We start from the raw sequence: 15,478 nt of genomic DNA, 5'->3' as shown, positions 1-15,478 counted from the left end.
AGATCCGTGTGCACTTTGCAAATCTCTATGTCTCCATCTTGAACATTTTCACGGATGGAGTTGAAACGACGCTTGATGTGCCTGGTCTTCTTGTGAAACCTGGGCTCCTTTGCGAGGGCAATAGCTCCAGTGTTGTCACAGAAGAGTTTGATCGGCCCCGACGCATTGGGTATGACTCCTAGGTCGGTGATGAACTCCTTCACCCAAATCGCTTCATGTGCTGCCTCCGAGGCTGCCATGTACTCCGCTTCACACGTAGATCCCGCCACGACGCTCTGCTTGCAGCTGCACCAGCTTACTGCTCCACCATTCAACATATACACGTATCCGGTTTGTGACTTAGAGTCATCCAGATCTGAGTCGAAGCTTAGCGTCGACGTAACCCTTTACGACGAGCTCTTCGTCTCCTCCATAAACGAGAAACATGTCCTTTGTCCTTTTCAGGTACTTCAGGATATTCTTGACCGCTGTCCAGTGTTCCTTGCCGGGATTACTTTGGTATCTTGCTACCAAACTTACGGCAAGGTTTACATCGGGTCTGGTACACAGCATGGCATACATAATAGATCCTATGGCTGAAGCATAGGGGATGACACTCATCTCTTCTTTATCTTTTGCCGTGGTCGGTGACTGAGCTGAGCTCAGTCTCATACCTTGTAACATAGGCAAGAACCCCTTCTTGGACTGATCCATTCTGAATCTCTTCAAAATCTTATCAAGGTATGTGCTTTGTGAAAGACCTATGAGGCGTCTCGATCTATCTCTATAGATCTTGATGCCTAATATATAAGCAGCTTCTCCAAGGTCCTTCATTGAAAAACACTTATTCAAGTAGGCCTTAATGCTGTCCAGAAATTCTATATTATTTCCCATCAGGAGTATGTCATCTACATATAATATGAGAAATGCTACAGAGCTCCCACTCACTTTCTTGTAAACGCAGGCTTCTCCATAAGTCTGCATAAACCCAAACGCTTTGATCATCTCATCAAAGCGAATGTTCCAACTCCGAGATGCTTGCACCAGTCCATAAATGGATCGCTGGAGCTTGCATACTTTGTTAGCGTTCCGAGGATCGACAAAACCTTCCGGCTGCATCATATACAGTTCTTCCTTAAGATGCCCGTTAAGGAATGCTGTTTTGACGTCCATCTGCCATATCTCATAATCATAGTATGCGGCAATTGCTAACATGATTCGGACGGACTTTAGCTTCGCTACGGGAGAGAATGTCTCGTCGTAGTCAATCCCTTGAACCTGTCGATAACCCTTAGCGACAAGTCGAGCTTTATAGATGGTAACATTACCATCCGCGTCCGTCTTCTTCTTAAAGATCCATTTGTTTTCTATCGCTCGCCGATCATCGGGCAAGTCTGTCAAAGTCCATACTTTGTTTTCATACATGGATTCTATCTCGGATTTCATGGCTTCAAGCCATTTGTTGGAATCCGGGCCCGCCATTGCTTCTTCATAGTTCGAAGGTTCATTGTTGTCTAACAACATGATTTCCAGGACAGGGTTGCCGTACCACTCTGGTGCGGAACGTGTCCTTGTGGACCTACGAAGTTCAGCAGTAACTTGATCCGAAGTACCTTGATCATTATCATGGTTTTCCTCTTCAGTTGGTGTGGGCATCACAGGAACGGTTTCCTGTGCTGCGTCACTATCCCGCTCAAGAGGTAGTACTTCATCGAGTTCTACTTTCCTCCCACTTACTTCTTTCGAGAGAAACTCTTTTTCCAGAAAGCATCCGTTCTTGGCAACAAAGATCTTGCCTTCGGATCTTAAGTAGAAGGTATACCCTACAGTTTCCTTAGGGTATCCTATGAATACGCATTTTTCCGACTTGGGTTCGAGCTTTTCAGGTTGAAGTTTCTTGACATAAGCTTCGCATCCCCAAACTTTTAGAAACGACAGCTTAGGTTTCTTTCCAAACCATAATTCATACGGTGTCGTCTCAACGGATTTAGACGGTGCCCTATTTAAAGTGAATGTAGCTGTCTCTAGAGCGTATCCCCAAAATGATAGCGGTAAATCGGTAAGAGACATCATAGACCGCACCATATCCAATAGAGTGCGATTACGACGTTCGGACACACCGTTTCGCTGAGGTGTTCCAGGCGGCGTGAGCTGTGAAACGATTCCACATTTCTTTAAGTGTGTACCAAATTCGTGACTTAAGTATTCTCCTCCACGATCTGATCGTAAGAATTTTATCTTTCGGTCACGTTGATTCTCCACCTCATTCTGAAATTCCTTGAACTTTTCAAAGGTCTCAGACTTGTGTTTCATTAAGTAGACATACCCATATCTACTCAAGTCATCTGTGAGAGTGAGAACATAACGATATCCTCCGCGAGCCTCAACGCTCATTGGACCGCACACATCGGTATGTATGATTTCCAACAAGTTGGTTGCTCGCTCCATTGTTCCGGAGAACGGAGTCTTGGTCATTTTGCCCAAGAGGCATGGTTCGCACGTGTCAAACGATTCATAATCAAGAGACTCTAAAAGTCCATCGGCATGGAGCTTCTTCATGCGCTTGACACCAATGTGACCAAGGCGGCAGTGCCACAAGTATGTGGGACTATCGTTATCAACTTTAAATCTTTTGGCATCTACACTATGAACATGTGTAATATTACGCTCGAGATTCATTAAGAATAAACCATTGACCATCGGAGCATGACCATAAAACATATCTCTCATATAAATCGAACAACCATTATTCTCAGACTTAAATGAGTAGCCATCTCGTATTAAACGAGATCCTGATACAATGTTCATGCTCAAACTTGGCACTAAATAACAATTATTAAGGTTCAAAACTAATCCCGTAGGTAAATGTAGAGGCAGCGTGCCGACGGCGATCACATCGACTCTGGAACCATTCCCGACGCGCATCGTCACCTCGTCCTTTGCCAGTCTCCGTTTATTCCGCAGCTCCTGCTGTGAGTTACAAATATGAGCAACGGCACCGGTATCAAATACCCAGGAGTTACTACGAGTACTGGTAAGGTACACATCAATCACATGTATATCAAATATACCTTTGGTGTTGCCGGCCTTCTTATCCGCTAAGTATTTGGGGCAGTTCCGCTTCCAGTGACCCTTCCCCTTGCAATAAAAGCACTCAGTCTCAGGCTTGGGTCCATTCTTTGACTTCTTCCCGGTAACTGGCTTACCAGGCGCGGCAACATCTTTGCCGTCCTTCTTGAAGTTCTTCTTACCCTTGCCCTTCTTGAACTTAGTGGTCTTATTGACCATCAACACTTGATGTTCTTTCTTGATTTCAGCCTCTGCTGACTTCAGCATCGAGAACACTTCAGGAATGGTCTTTTCCATTCCCTGCATGTTGTAGTTCATCACAAAGCTCTTGTAGCTTGGTGGGAGCGACTGGAGGATTCTGTCAATGACCGCCTCATCTGGGAGGTTAATGTTCAGCTGGGTCATACGGTTGTGCAACCCAGACATCTTCAGGATGTGCTCACTGACAGAACTGTTTTCCTCCATCTTACAACTGTAGAACTTGTCGGAGACATCATATCTCTCGACCCGGGCATGAGCTTGAAAAACTAGTTTCAGCTCTTCGAACATCTCATATGCTCCGTGATGCTCAAAACGCTTTTGGAGCCCCGGTTCTAAGCTGTAAAGCATGCCGCACTGAACGAGGGAGTAATCATCAGCGCGAGTTTGCCAAGCATTCATAATGTCTTGGTTCTCTGGGACGGGAGCGTCACCTAGCGGTCCTTCTAGGACATATTGTTTCCTGGCAGCTATGAGGATGATCCTCAGGTTCCGGACCCAGTCCGTATAGTTGCTGCCATCATCTTTCAGCTTGGTTTTCTCTAGGAACGCGTTGAAGTTCATGTTGACATTAGCGTTGGCCATTGATCTACAAGACATATTTGCAAAGGTTTTAGACTAAGTTCATGATAATAAAGTTCTAATCAAATTATGAACTCCCACTTAGATTAGACATCCCTTTAGTCATCTAAGTGTTACACGATCCGAGTCGACTAGCCCGTGTCCGATCATCACGTGAGACGGACTAGTCATCGTCGGTGAACATTCTCATGTTGATCGTATCTTCCATACGACTCGTGTTCGACCTTTCGGTCTCCGTGTTCCGAGGCCATGTCTGCACATGCTAGGCTCGTCAAGTTAACCCTAAGTGTTTTCGCTGTGTAAAACTGTCTTACACCCGTTGTATGTGAACGTAAGAATCCATCACACCCGATCATCACGTGGTGCTTAGAAGCGACGAACTGTAGCAACGGTGCACAGTTAGGGGAGAACACTTCTTGAAATTTTATAAGGGATCATCTTATTTACTACCGTCGTCCTAAGTAAACAAGATGCATAATACATAATAAACATCACATGCAATTATATAGTTGTGACATGATATGGCCAATATCATATAGCTCCATTGATCTTCATCTTCGGGGCTCCATGATCATCTTGTCACCGGCTTGACACCATGATCTCCATCATCATGATCTCCATCATCGTGTCTTCATGAAGTTGTCACGCCAACGACTACTTCTACTTCTATGACTAACGTTTAGCAATAAAGTAAAGTAGTTTACATGACGTTATTCAATGACACGCAGGTCATACAAAAAATAATGACAACTCCTATGGCTCCTGCCGGTTGTCATACTCATCGACATGCAAGTCGTGAATCCTATTACAAAGAACATGATCTCATACATCACAATTCATCATTCATCACAACTTCTGGCCATATCACATCACATGATCAATCGCTGCAAAAACAAGTTAGACGTCCTCTAATTGTTGTTGCATCTTTTACGTGGCTGCAATTGGGTTCTAGCAAGAACGTTTTCTTACCTACGAATCACCACAACGTGATTTTGTCAACTTCTATTTACCCTTCATAAGGGCCCTGTTCATCGATTCCGCTCCAACTAAGGTGGGAGAGACAGACACCCGCCAGCCACCTTATGCAACTAGTGCATGTCAGTCGGTGGAACCGGTCTCACGTAAGCGTACGTGTAAGGTTGGTCCGGGCCGCTTCATCCCACAATACCGTTGAGCAAGAAAAGACTAGTAGAGGCAAGTAAGATGACAAAATCCACGCCCACAACAAAGTTGTGTTCTACTCGTGCAAAGAGAACTACGCATAGACCTAGCTCATGATGCCACTGTTGGGGAACGTTGCAGAAAATTAAAATTTTTCCTACGGTTTCACCAAGATCCATCTATGAGTTCATCTAAGCAATGAGTCTAGGGAGAGAGTTTGCATCTACATACCACTTGTAGATCGCGTGCGGAAGCTTGCAAGGTGATGATGTAGTCGTACTCGACGTGATCCAAATCACCGATGACCAGCGCCGAACGGACAGCACCTCCGCGTTCAACACACGTACGGGACGGGAGACGTCTCCTCCTTCTTGATCCAGCAAGGGGGAAGGAGAGGTTGATGAAGATCCAGCAGCACGACGGCGTGGTGGTGGATGCAGGGCGTCACAGCAGCAGGGCTTCGCCGAGACTACGAGGGAGAGACGTAACGGGGGGAGGTGGAGGCGCCAGGGGCTGGTGTATGAAGTCCCTCCTCTCCCCCACTATATATAGGGGTGCCAGGGGGGGGCGCCGGCCCTAGTAGATGAGATCTACTAGGGGGGCGGCGGCCTAGGGGAGGTTTCCCTCCCCCCCAAGGCACCTAGGGGTGCCTTCCACCACTAGGACTCCTCCTAGGGGGAAACCCTAGGCGCATGGGCCTATAGGGGCTGGTGCCCTTGGCCCATGATGGCCAAGGCGCACCCCCTACAGCCCATGTGGCCCCCCGGGACAGGTGGCCCCACCCGGTGGACCCCCGGGACCCTTCCGGTGGTCCCGGTACAATACCGATAACCCCGAAACTTGTCCCGATGCCCGAAACAGCACTTCCTATATATAATTCTTTACCTCCGGACCATTCCGGAACTCCTCGTGACGTCCGGGATCTCATCCGGGACTCCGAACAACATTCGGGTTTCTGCATATACATATCTTCATAACCCTAGCGTCACCGAACCTTAAGTGTGTAGACCCTACGGGTTCGGGAGACATGCAGACATGACCGAGACACTCTCAGTCAATAACCATCAGCGGGATCTGGATACCCATGATGGCTCCCACATGCTCCTCGATGTTGTCATCGGATGAACCACTATGTGGAGGATTCGATCAAACCCTGTATGCAATTCCCTTTGTCAATCGGTATGTTACTTGCCCGAGACTCGATCGTCGGTATCCCAATACCTTGTTCAGTCTCGTTACCGGCAAGTCACTTTACTCGTACCGTAATGCATGATCCCGTGTCCAACACCTTGGTCACATTGAGCTCATTATGATGATGCATTACCGAGTGGGCCCAGAGATACCTCTCCGTCATACGGAGTGACAAATCCCAGTCTCGATCCGTGTCAACCCAACAGCTACTTTCGGAGATACCTGTAATGCACCTTTATAGTCACTCAGTTACGTTGTGACGTTTGATACACCCAAGGCACTCTTACGGTATCCGGGAGTTACACGATCTCATGGTCGAAGGAAGAGATACTTGACACTTGCAAAGCTCTAGCAAAACAAACTACACGATCTTTTATGCTATGCTTAGGATTGGGTCTTGTCCATCACATCATTCTCCTAATGATGTGATCCCGTTATCAACGACATCCAATGTCCATAGCCAGGAAACCATGACTATCTGTTGATCACAACGAGCTAGTCAACTAGAGGCTCACTAGGGACATATTGTGGTCTATGTATTCACACGTGTATTACGATTTCCGGATAATACAGTTATAGCATGAATAAAAGACAATTATCATGAACAAGGAAATATAATAATACTTTTATTATTGCCTCTAGGGCATATTTCCAACAGTCTCCCACTTGCACTAGAGTCAATAATCTAGTTCACATCGCCATGTGATTAACACTCACAGGTCACATCGCCATGTGACTAATACCCAAGAGTTTACTAGAGTCAGTAGTCTAGTTCACATCACTATGTGATTAACACTCAATGAGTTTTATGTTTGATCATGTTGCTTGTGAGAGAGGTTTTAGTCAACGGGTCTGAACCTTTCAGATCCGTGTGTGCTTTACAAATCTCTATGTCATCTCCTAGATGCAGCTACCACGCTCTATTTGGAGCTATTCCAAACAACTGTTCTACTTGGAGCTATTCTAAATTATTGCTCCATTATATGTATCCGGTCTCTCTACTCAGAGCTATCCGGATAGGTGTCAAGCTTGCATCGTCGTAACCTTTACGACGAACTCTTTTACCACCTCCATAATCGAGAAAATTCCTTAGTCCACTAGTTACTAAGGATAACTTTGACCGCTGTCCTGTGAGCCATTCTTGGATCACTCTTGTACCCCTTGACTGACTCATGGCAAGGCACACTTCAGGTGCGGTACACAGCATAGCATACTGAAGAGCCTACGTCTTAAGCATAGGGGACGACCTTCGTCCTTTCTCTCTATTCTGCCGTGGTCGAGCTTTAAGTCTTAACTTCGTACCTTACAACTCAGGCAAGAACTCCTTCTTTGACTGGTCCATCTTGAACACCTTCAAGATCATGTCAAGGTATGTGCTCATTTGAAAGTATTATTAAGCATTTTGATCTATCCTTATAGATCTTGATGCTCAATGTTCAAGTAGCTTAATCCAGGCTTTCCATTGAAAAACACTTTCAAAATAACCCTATATGCTTTCCAGAAATTCTACGTCATTTCTGATCAACAATATGTCAACAACATATACTCATCAGAAATTCTATAGTGCTCCCACTCACTTCTTTGGAAATACAAGTTTCTCATAAACTTTGTACAAACCCAAAATTTTTGATCATCATCGAAGCATACATTCCAACTCCGAGATGCTCACTCCAGTCCTTAGAAGGATTGCTGGAGCTTTGCATACTTATTAGCATCTTTCGGGATTGACAAAACCTTCCGGTTGTATCACATACAACCTTTCCTCATTAAAATCGTCGAGGAAACAATGTTTTGACATCCTATCTGCAAGATTTCATAAATAATGCAGTAATCGCTAATATAATTCCAACAGACTCTTAGCATCGCTACGAGTGAGAAAATCTCATCGTAGTCAACTCCTTGAACTTGTCGGAAAACATCTTAACGACAAGTCGAGCTTTCTTAATGGTGACATTTACCATCATTGTCCGTCTTCCTTTTGAAATCCATCTGTACTCATTAGCCTTACGACGATCGAGCCGTTCTGCCAAAGTCTACACTTTGTTTTCATACATGGATCCTCTCTCGGATTTTATGGCCTCAAGCCATTTATCGGAATCCGGGCCCACCATCGCTTCTCCATAGCTCGTAGGTTCATTGTTGTCTAGCAACATGACCTTCAAGACAGGATTACGTACCACTCTGAAGTAGTACGCATCCTTGTCATCCTACGAGGTTTGGGAGTGACTTGATCCGAAGTTTCATGATCAATATCATAAGCTTCCACTTCAATTGGTGTAGGTGCCACGGGAACAACTCCCTGTGCCCTGTCACACACTAGTTGAAGAGACGGTTCAATAACCTCATCAAGTCTCCACCATCCTCCCACTCAATTCTTTCGAGAGAAACTTTTCCTCGAGAAAGGACCCGATTCTAGAAACAATCCATATTGCTTTCGGATCTGAATTAGGAGGTATACCCAACTGTTTTGGGTTTCCTATGAAGATGCATTTTATCCGCTTTGGGTTCGAGCTTATCAACCTGAAACTTTTTCATATAAGCGTCGCAGCCCCAAACTTTTAAGAAACGACAACTTAGGTTTCTCTAAACCATAATTCATACGGTGTCATCTCATCGGAATTACGTGGTGCCCTATTTAAAGTGAATGTGGTTGTCTCTAATGCCTAACCCATGAACGATAGTGGTAATTCGATAAGAGACATCATGGTACGCACCATATCCAATAGGGTGCAACTATGATGTTCGGACACACCATCACATTATGGTGTTCCAGGCGGTATTAATTGCGAAACAATTTCCACAATGTCTTAATTGTGTGCCAAAACTCGTAACTCAGATATTCATCTCTATGATCATATCATAGACATTTTATCCTCTTGTCACAATGATCTGCTACTTCACTCTGAAATTACTTGAACCATTCAATAATTCAGACTTGTGTTTCATCAAGTAAATATACTCAACATTTACTCGAATCATCTGTGAAGTAAGAACATAATGATATTCACTGCATGCCTCAGCACTCATTCGACTGCACACATCAAAATGTGTTACTTCCAACAAGTTGCTATCTTGTTCCATCTTACTGAAAATGAGGCTTTTCAGTCATCTTGCCCATGTGGTATGATTTGCATATCTCAAGTGATTCAAAATCAAGTGAGTCCGAACGATCCATTTGCATGGAGTTTCTTCATGCATATACACCAATAGACATGGTTCGCATGTCTCAAACTTTTCAAAAACGAGTGAGTCCAAAGATCCATCAACATGGAGCTTCTTCATGCGTTTTATACCATTATGACTTACATGGCAGTGCCACAAGTAAGTGGTACTATCATTACTATCTTATATCTTTTGGCATGAAAATGTGTATCACTACGACCGAGATTCAATAAACCATTCCTTTAGGTGCAAGACCATTGAAGGTATTATTCAAAAATAGAGTAACCATTATTCTCCTTAAATGAATAACCGTATTGCGATAGACATAATCCAATCATGTCTATGCTCAACGCAAACACCAATCTCGGTGGTAGAGGGAGCGTGCGATGCTTGATCATATCAACCTTGGAAACACTTCCAACATATATCGTCAGCTCACCTTTAGCTAGTCTCCGTTTATTCCGTAGCTTTTATTTCGAGTTACTAACACTTAGCAACCGAACCGGTATCCAATACCCTGGTGCTACTAGGAGTACTAGTAAAGTACACATTAACATAATGTATATCCAATATACTTCTATCGACCTTGCCAGCCTTCTCATCTACCAAGTATCTAGGGTAATGCTGCCCAGTGGTTGTTCCCCTTATTACAGAAGCACTTAGTCTCGGGTTTGGGTTCAACCTTGGGTTTCTTCACTAGAGCAGCAGCTGAATTGCCGTTTCATGAAGTATCCCTTTGTTCCCTTGCCCTTCTTGAAACTAGTGGTTTCACCAACCATCAACAATTGATGCTCCTTCTTGATTTCTACTTTCGCGGTGTCAAACATCATGAATATTTCAAGGATCATCATATCTATCCCTGATATGTTATAGTTAATCACGAAGCTCTAGCAGCTTGGTGGCAATGACTTTGGGGAAACATCACTATCTCATCTGGAGGATCAACTCCCACTCGATTCAAGTGATTGTTGTGCTCAGACAATCTGAGCACAAGCTCAACGATTGAGCTTTTCTCCCTTAGTTTGCAGGCTAAGAAAATCGTCGGAGGTCTTATACCTCTTGACGTGGGCACGAGCCTGAAATCCCAATTTCAGCCCTCGAAACATCTCATATGTTCCGCGACGTTTCGAAAACGTCTTTGGTGCCTCTACTTAAACCATTTAATTGAACTATCACGTAGTTATCAAAACGTGTATGTCCGATGTTCGCAACATCGACAAACGACGTTGGGGTTCAGCACACTGAGCGGTGCATTAAGGACATAAGCTTTCTACTGATCGCATAATCGCTACTATCAACTTTCAACTATATTTTCTCTAGGAACATATCTAAACAGTGGAACTAAAGCGCGAGCTTACGACATAATTTGCAAAAGGTCTTTTGACTATGTTCAGGATAATTAAGTTCATCTTATGAACTCCCACTTAGATAGACATCCCTCTGGTCATCTAAGTGATCACATGATCCGAGTCAACTAGGCCGTGTCCGATCATCACGTGAGACGGACTAGTCATCATCGGTGAACATCTTCATGTTGATCGTATCTACCATACGACTCATGCTCGACCTTTCGGTCTCCGTGTTCCGAGGCCATGTCTGCACATGCTAGGCTCGTCAAGTTAACCCTAAGTGTTTTCGCTGTGTAAAACTGTCTTACACCCGTTGTATGTGAACGTAAGAATCCATCACACCCGATCATCACGTGGTGCTTAGAAGCGACGAACTGTAGCAACGGTGCACAGTTAGGGGAGAACACTTCTTGAAATTTTGTAAGGGATCATCTTATTTACTACCGTCGTCCTAAGCAAACAAGATGCATAAACATGATAAACATCACATGCAATCAAATAGTGACATGATATGGCCAATATCATTTTGCTCCTTTTGATCTTCATCTTCGGGGCTCCATGATCATCATCGTCACCGGCACGACACCATGATCTCCATCATCATGATCTCCATCATCGTGTCTTCATGAAGTTGTCACGCCAACGACTACTTCTACTTCTATGACTAACGCGTTTAGCAATAAAGTAAAGTAGTTTACATGGCGTTCTTCAATGACACGCAGGTCATACAATAAATAAAGACAACTCCTATGGCTCCTGCCGGTTGTCATACTCATCGACATGCAAGTCGTGAATCCTATTACAAGAACATGATCAATCTCATACATCACATATCATTCATCACATTCTTCTTGGCCATATCACATCACATAGCATACCCTGCAAAAACAAGTTAGACGTCCTCTAATTGTTGTTGCATGTTTTACGTGGCTGCTATGGGTTTCTAGCAAGAACGTTTCTTACCTACGCAAGACCACAACGTGATATGCCAATTGCTATTTACCCTTCATAAGGACCCTTTTCATCGAATCCGTTCCGACTAAAGTGGGAGAGACTGGCACCCGCTAGCCACCTTATGCACCAAGTGCATGTCAATCGGTGGAACCTGTCTCACGTAAGAGTACGTGTAAGGTCGGTCCGGGCCGCTTCATCCCACAATACCGTCGAAACAAGATTGGACTAGTAACGGTAAGCATATTGAACAACATCAACGCCCACAACTACTTTGTGTTCTACTCGTGCAAAGAATCTACGCAATAGACCTAGCTCATGATGCCACTGTTGGGGTACGTAGCAGAAATTCAAAAATTTTCCTACGTGTCACCAAGATCTATCTATGGAGAGACCAGCAACGAGTAGAAAGAGAGTGCATCTACATACCCTTGTAGATCGCTAAGCGGAAGCGTTCAAGTGAACGGGGTTGATGGAGTCGTACTCGTCGTGATTCAAATCACCGATGATCCTAGTGCCGAACGGACGGCACCTCCGTGTTCAACACACATACAGCACGGTGACGTCTCCCAAGCCTTGATCCAGCAAGGAGAGAGGGAGAGGTTGAGGAAGACTCCATCCAGCAGCAGCACAACAGCGTGGTGGTGGTGGAGGAGCGTGGCAATCCTGCAGGGCTTCGCCAAGCACCGCGGGAGAGGAGGAGTACTTGTGAGAGGGGGAGGGCTGCGCCAGAACTTCGTGTATAGCTCCCATGAGCCTCCCCACTATATATAGGGGTGGAGGGGCTGGTTTCTTGCCCTCCAAGTCCATTGGGGCGTTGGCCAAGGTGGGAGGAAAGAAATCTCATTATTTCCTTCCCCACCGATTGTTATCCCCCCTTTTTAGGGATCTTGATCTTATCCCTTCGGGATATGATCTTATTCCTTCTAAGGGGGGATCTTGGTGCGCCTTGACCAGGGGTGTGGGGCCTTGCCCCCACTACCCACGTCCATGTGGGTCCCCCCATGCAGGTGGGCCCCACTCCGGAACCTTCTAGAACCTTCCCGGTACAATACCGAAAAATCCCGAACATTTTCCGGTGGCCAAAATAGGACTTCCCATATATAAATCTTGACCTCCGGACCATTCCGGAACTCCTCGTGACGTCCGGGATCTCATCCGGGACTCTGAAAAACATTCGGTAACCACATACAAACTTCCTTTATAACCCTAGCGTCATCGAACCTTAAGTGTGTAGACCCTACGGGTTCGGGAGACATGTAGACATGACCGAGACGTTCTCCGGTCAATAACCAACAGCGGGATCTGGATACCCATGATGGCTCCCACATGTTCCACGATGATCTCATCGGATGAACCACGATGTCAAGGACTTAATCGATCCCGTATTCAATTCCCTTTGTCTATCGGTATGTTACTTGCCCGAGATTCGATCGTCGGTATCCAATACCTTGTTCAATCTCGTTACCGGCAAGTCACTTTACTCGTTCCGTAACACATCATCCCGTGATCAACTCCTTGGTCACATTGCGCATATGATGATGTCCTACCGAGTGGGCCCAGAGATACCTCTCCGTTTACACGGAGTGACAAATCCCAGTCTCGATCCGCATAAAACAATAGATACTTTCGGAGATACCTGTAGTGCACCTTTATAGTCACCCAGTTACGTTGTGACGTTTGATACACCCAAAGCACTCCTACGGTATCCAGGAGTTACACGCTCTCATGGTCGAAGGAAGAGATACTTGACATTGGCAAAGCTCTAGCAAATGAACTACACGATCTTTTGTGCTAGTCTTAGGATTGGGTCTTGTCCATCACATCATTCTCCTAATGATGTGATCCCGTTATCAACGACATCCAATGTCCATAGCCAGGAAACCATGACTATCTGTTGATCACAACGAGCTAGTCAACTAGAGGCTCACTAGGGACATATTGTGGTCTATGTATTCACACGTGTATTACGATTTCCGGATAATACAGTTATAGCATGAATAAAAGACAATTATCATGAACAAGGAAATATAATAATAATACTTTTATTATTGCCTCTAGGGCATATTTCCAACAATCTACTCCCAACATATAATTTTTCGAGTTTCCTTTATCTATAATTCTTCAACACAGAAGTTAAGTATTTGATAAATCAGGAAATTTGCATTAGACCAAAACTACTTGGAAAACACTACCCTTCGCTGGCTGATGCATGCGCAATGTCCGCCGCTTGCGTAGCCATTGGATCAATCCTAATCGAGCGCTCACGCAAGTCTCGCGCAGCCAGCTTTTTTTTCGTGCGACAAGGGTCTTGTTTCGGTAGATTTATGCAATAGAGGACTATCTTCAGGAAAAAATAGATTTGTTGGTGAAGGGCTTTTTTCTGCAATGGAGGTCTTGTTCCAAAAGATTTCTGCTATTGACGTCTTGTTTCAGAAAGAAAAAATGGGTTTGGCGATGAAGGTTTTTCTTTCTGCAACAGGAGTCTTGTTTCAAAAACATAGTCCCTGTTGCAGAAAGTGCCGACGGGGTGACTGGCGTTAGAGAGTGAGGGGTCGGACATTCAACATGCGTGTTTCAGAAACATAGCTGCATTTGAAGGAAACGCCAAACGAGCGCCCAACATGAGAGGTTGTCGACATGGTGCTAAAGTAGAGCTGCCAGCTACTCACGGGGCTAAGGCTGAGGAGAAGCAGCAACTTTGGCGAGCGGCGGTGCTCCATGGCCGAGATACTCAAGCCATGGCGGGGCGACGGAGCGGCGACTTCACTCGTGCCAAGGGTGTGGCCTTTCTCGGTCAACCGCTATCTTGGCGAACCTTGAAACAAGGTCGTTGTTGCAAAGCTCCTAAGCATAACAAGGTAGCTGTTGCAAAGGTACCCAACTGGCTGGGTTAGAAGATCGGACGACTGTTTCGGAGACATCTGATGGTTGCCAAGGTAGCCCATTTAATTGATTTATCATTCGACGGACGTGTAGCATTGCCCAAACTACCTTTGGATTGTCGAATCCATTTTGAGAGACAAAAAAAAAACATGATACTAATAAGAAAAGGGGGTACCTAGCTTGTCTAAAAGTTCAGGTTGACGAAAGAAATCTTCACCATAATCAAGCTACAAATAACTCAAAAAGAACTACAGTAGTAGAGCTAATCTCAAGAATACAATTGATCTTGTCTCTGTCCCGATATCCTACATGGTCTCCACGATAATCTCTCGTAGCGCGCGGCGCGATGCCTCGACGTTCCGGCGCGCCACGAACGGGTGCGCGAGCAGCTGCGGCACTGTGGCGCGCCTCCGAGGATCCTTCTGCACGCACGCGGCCACGAACCCGCGCAGCTCCGCCGATGCCGCCGCGCTCTCCGGCACCGCCGGTGGTTCGCCGTAGCAGATGGCCTCCTTGAGCATCTTCCAGGACGGCGTCCGTTCGGCAGGCAGGACAGGGCGGTGCCCCAAGAAGAGCTCCAGGACGGTGACGCCGAGGCTCCACACGTCGGCGGCGCAGGCCCCGCGCGGGCCGGCCTGGGCGTTGGGCGCGAACCGCTCGGGGCTCATGTACGCGGTGGTCCCGACGGCGATGGGGACCCGAGGAGAGCGGTGGCCGTCGGCGCGGGAGAAGATCCGCGAGAGAAAACCCTGGCGTAGTCCACAGCTCACGATTCTCGCGTTCCACTTTTCCAGTTTTGTTACTTACTTTTTTTTTTTGAGCATAGTTTTGTTACAGGCTGTGCTTCCGCGCGTGAACGGCGCAGGGCCGACTTGTGCACAGCACATGAG

The 15,478-nt window shown here is 45.7% G+C and overlaps 1 protein-coding gene across 1 annotated transcript; it reads right to left on the bottom strand.

Annotated features, from left to right (window-relative positions):
- Nucleotides 1-14,768: 14,768 nt before the first annotated feature.
- Nucleotides 14,769-15,256, bottom strand: LOC123081570 (mitogen-activated protein kinase kinase 9). Its single transcript, XM_044504135.1, has one exon. The coding sequence runs from the start codon at nt 15,254-15,256 to the stop codon at nt 14,894-14,896; it is 363 nt and encodes a 120-aa protein (XP_044360070.1). The 3' UTR covers nt 14,769-14,893.
- Between the last annotated feature and the right edge of the window lie 222 nt (nt 15,257-15,478).

The sequence above is a fragment of the Triticum aestivum genome, chromosome 1B (assembly GCF_018294505.1).
Source record: "Triticum aestivum cultivar Chinese Spring chromosome 1B, IWGSC CS RefSeq v2.1, whole genome shotgun sequence".
In the NCBI taxonomy this organism is placed as follows: Eukaryota; Viridiplantae; Streptophyta; class Magnoliopsida; order Poales; family Poaceae; genus Triticum; species Triticum aestivum.
The sequence above is the reverse complement of the archived record's forward strand: the minus strand, read 5'-3'. Positions and strand labels throughout refer to the sequence as shown.

What these genes read in the sequence shown, in the direction of transcription:
- LOC123081570 (XM_044504135.1), bottom strand. Translation starts at nt 15,256, where the DNA reads ATGAGCCCCGAGCGGTTCGCGCCCAACGCCCAGGCCGGCCCGCGCGGG.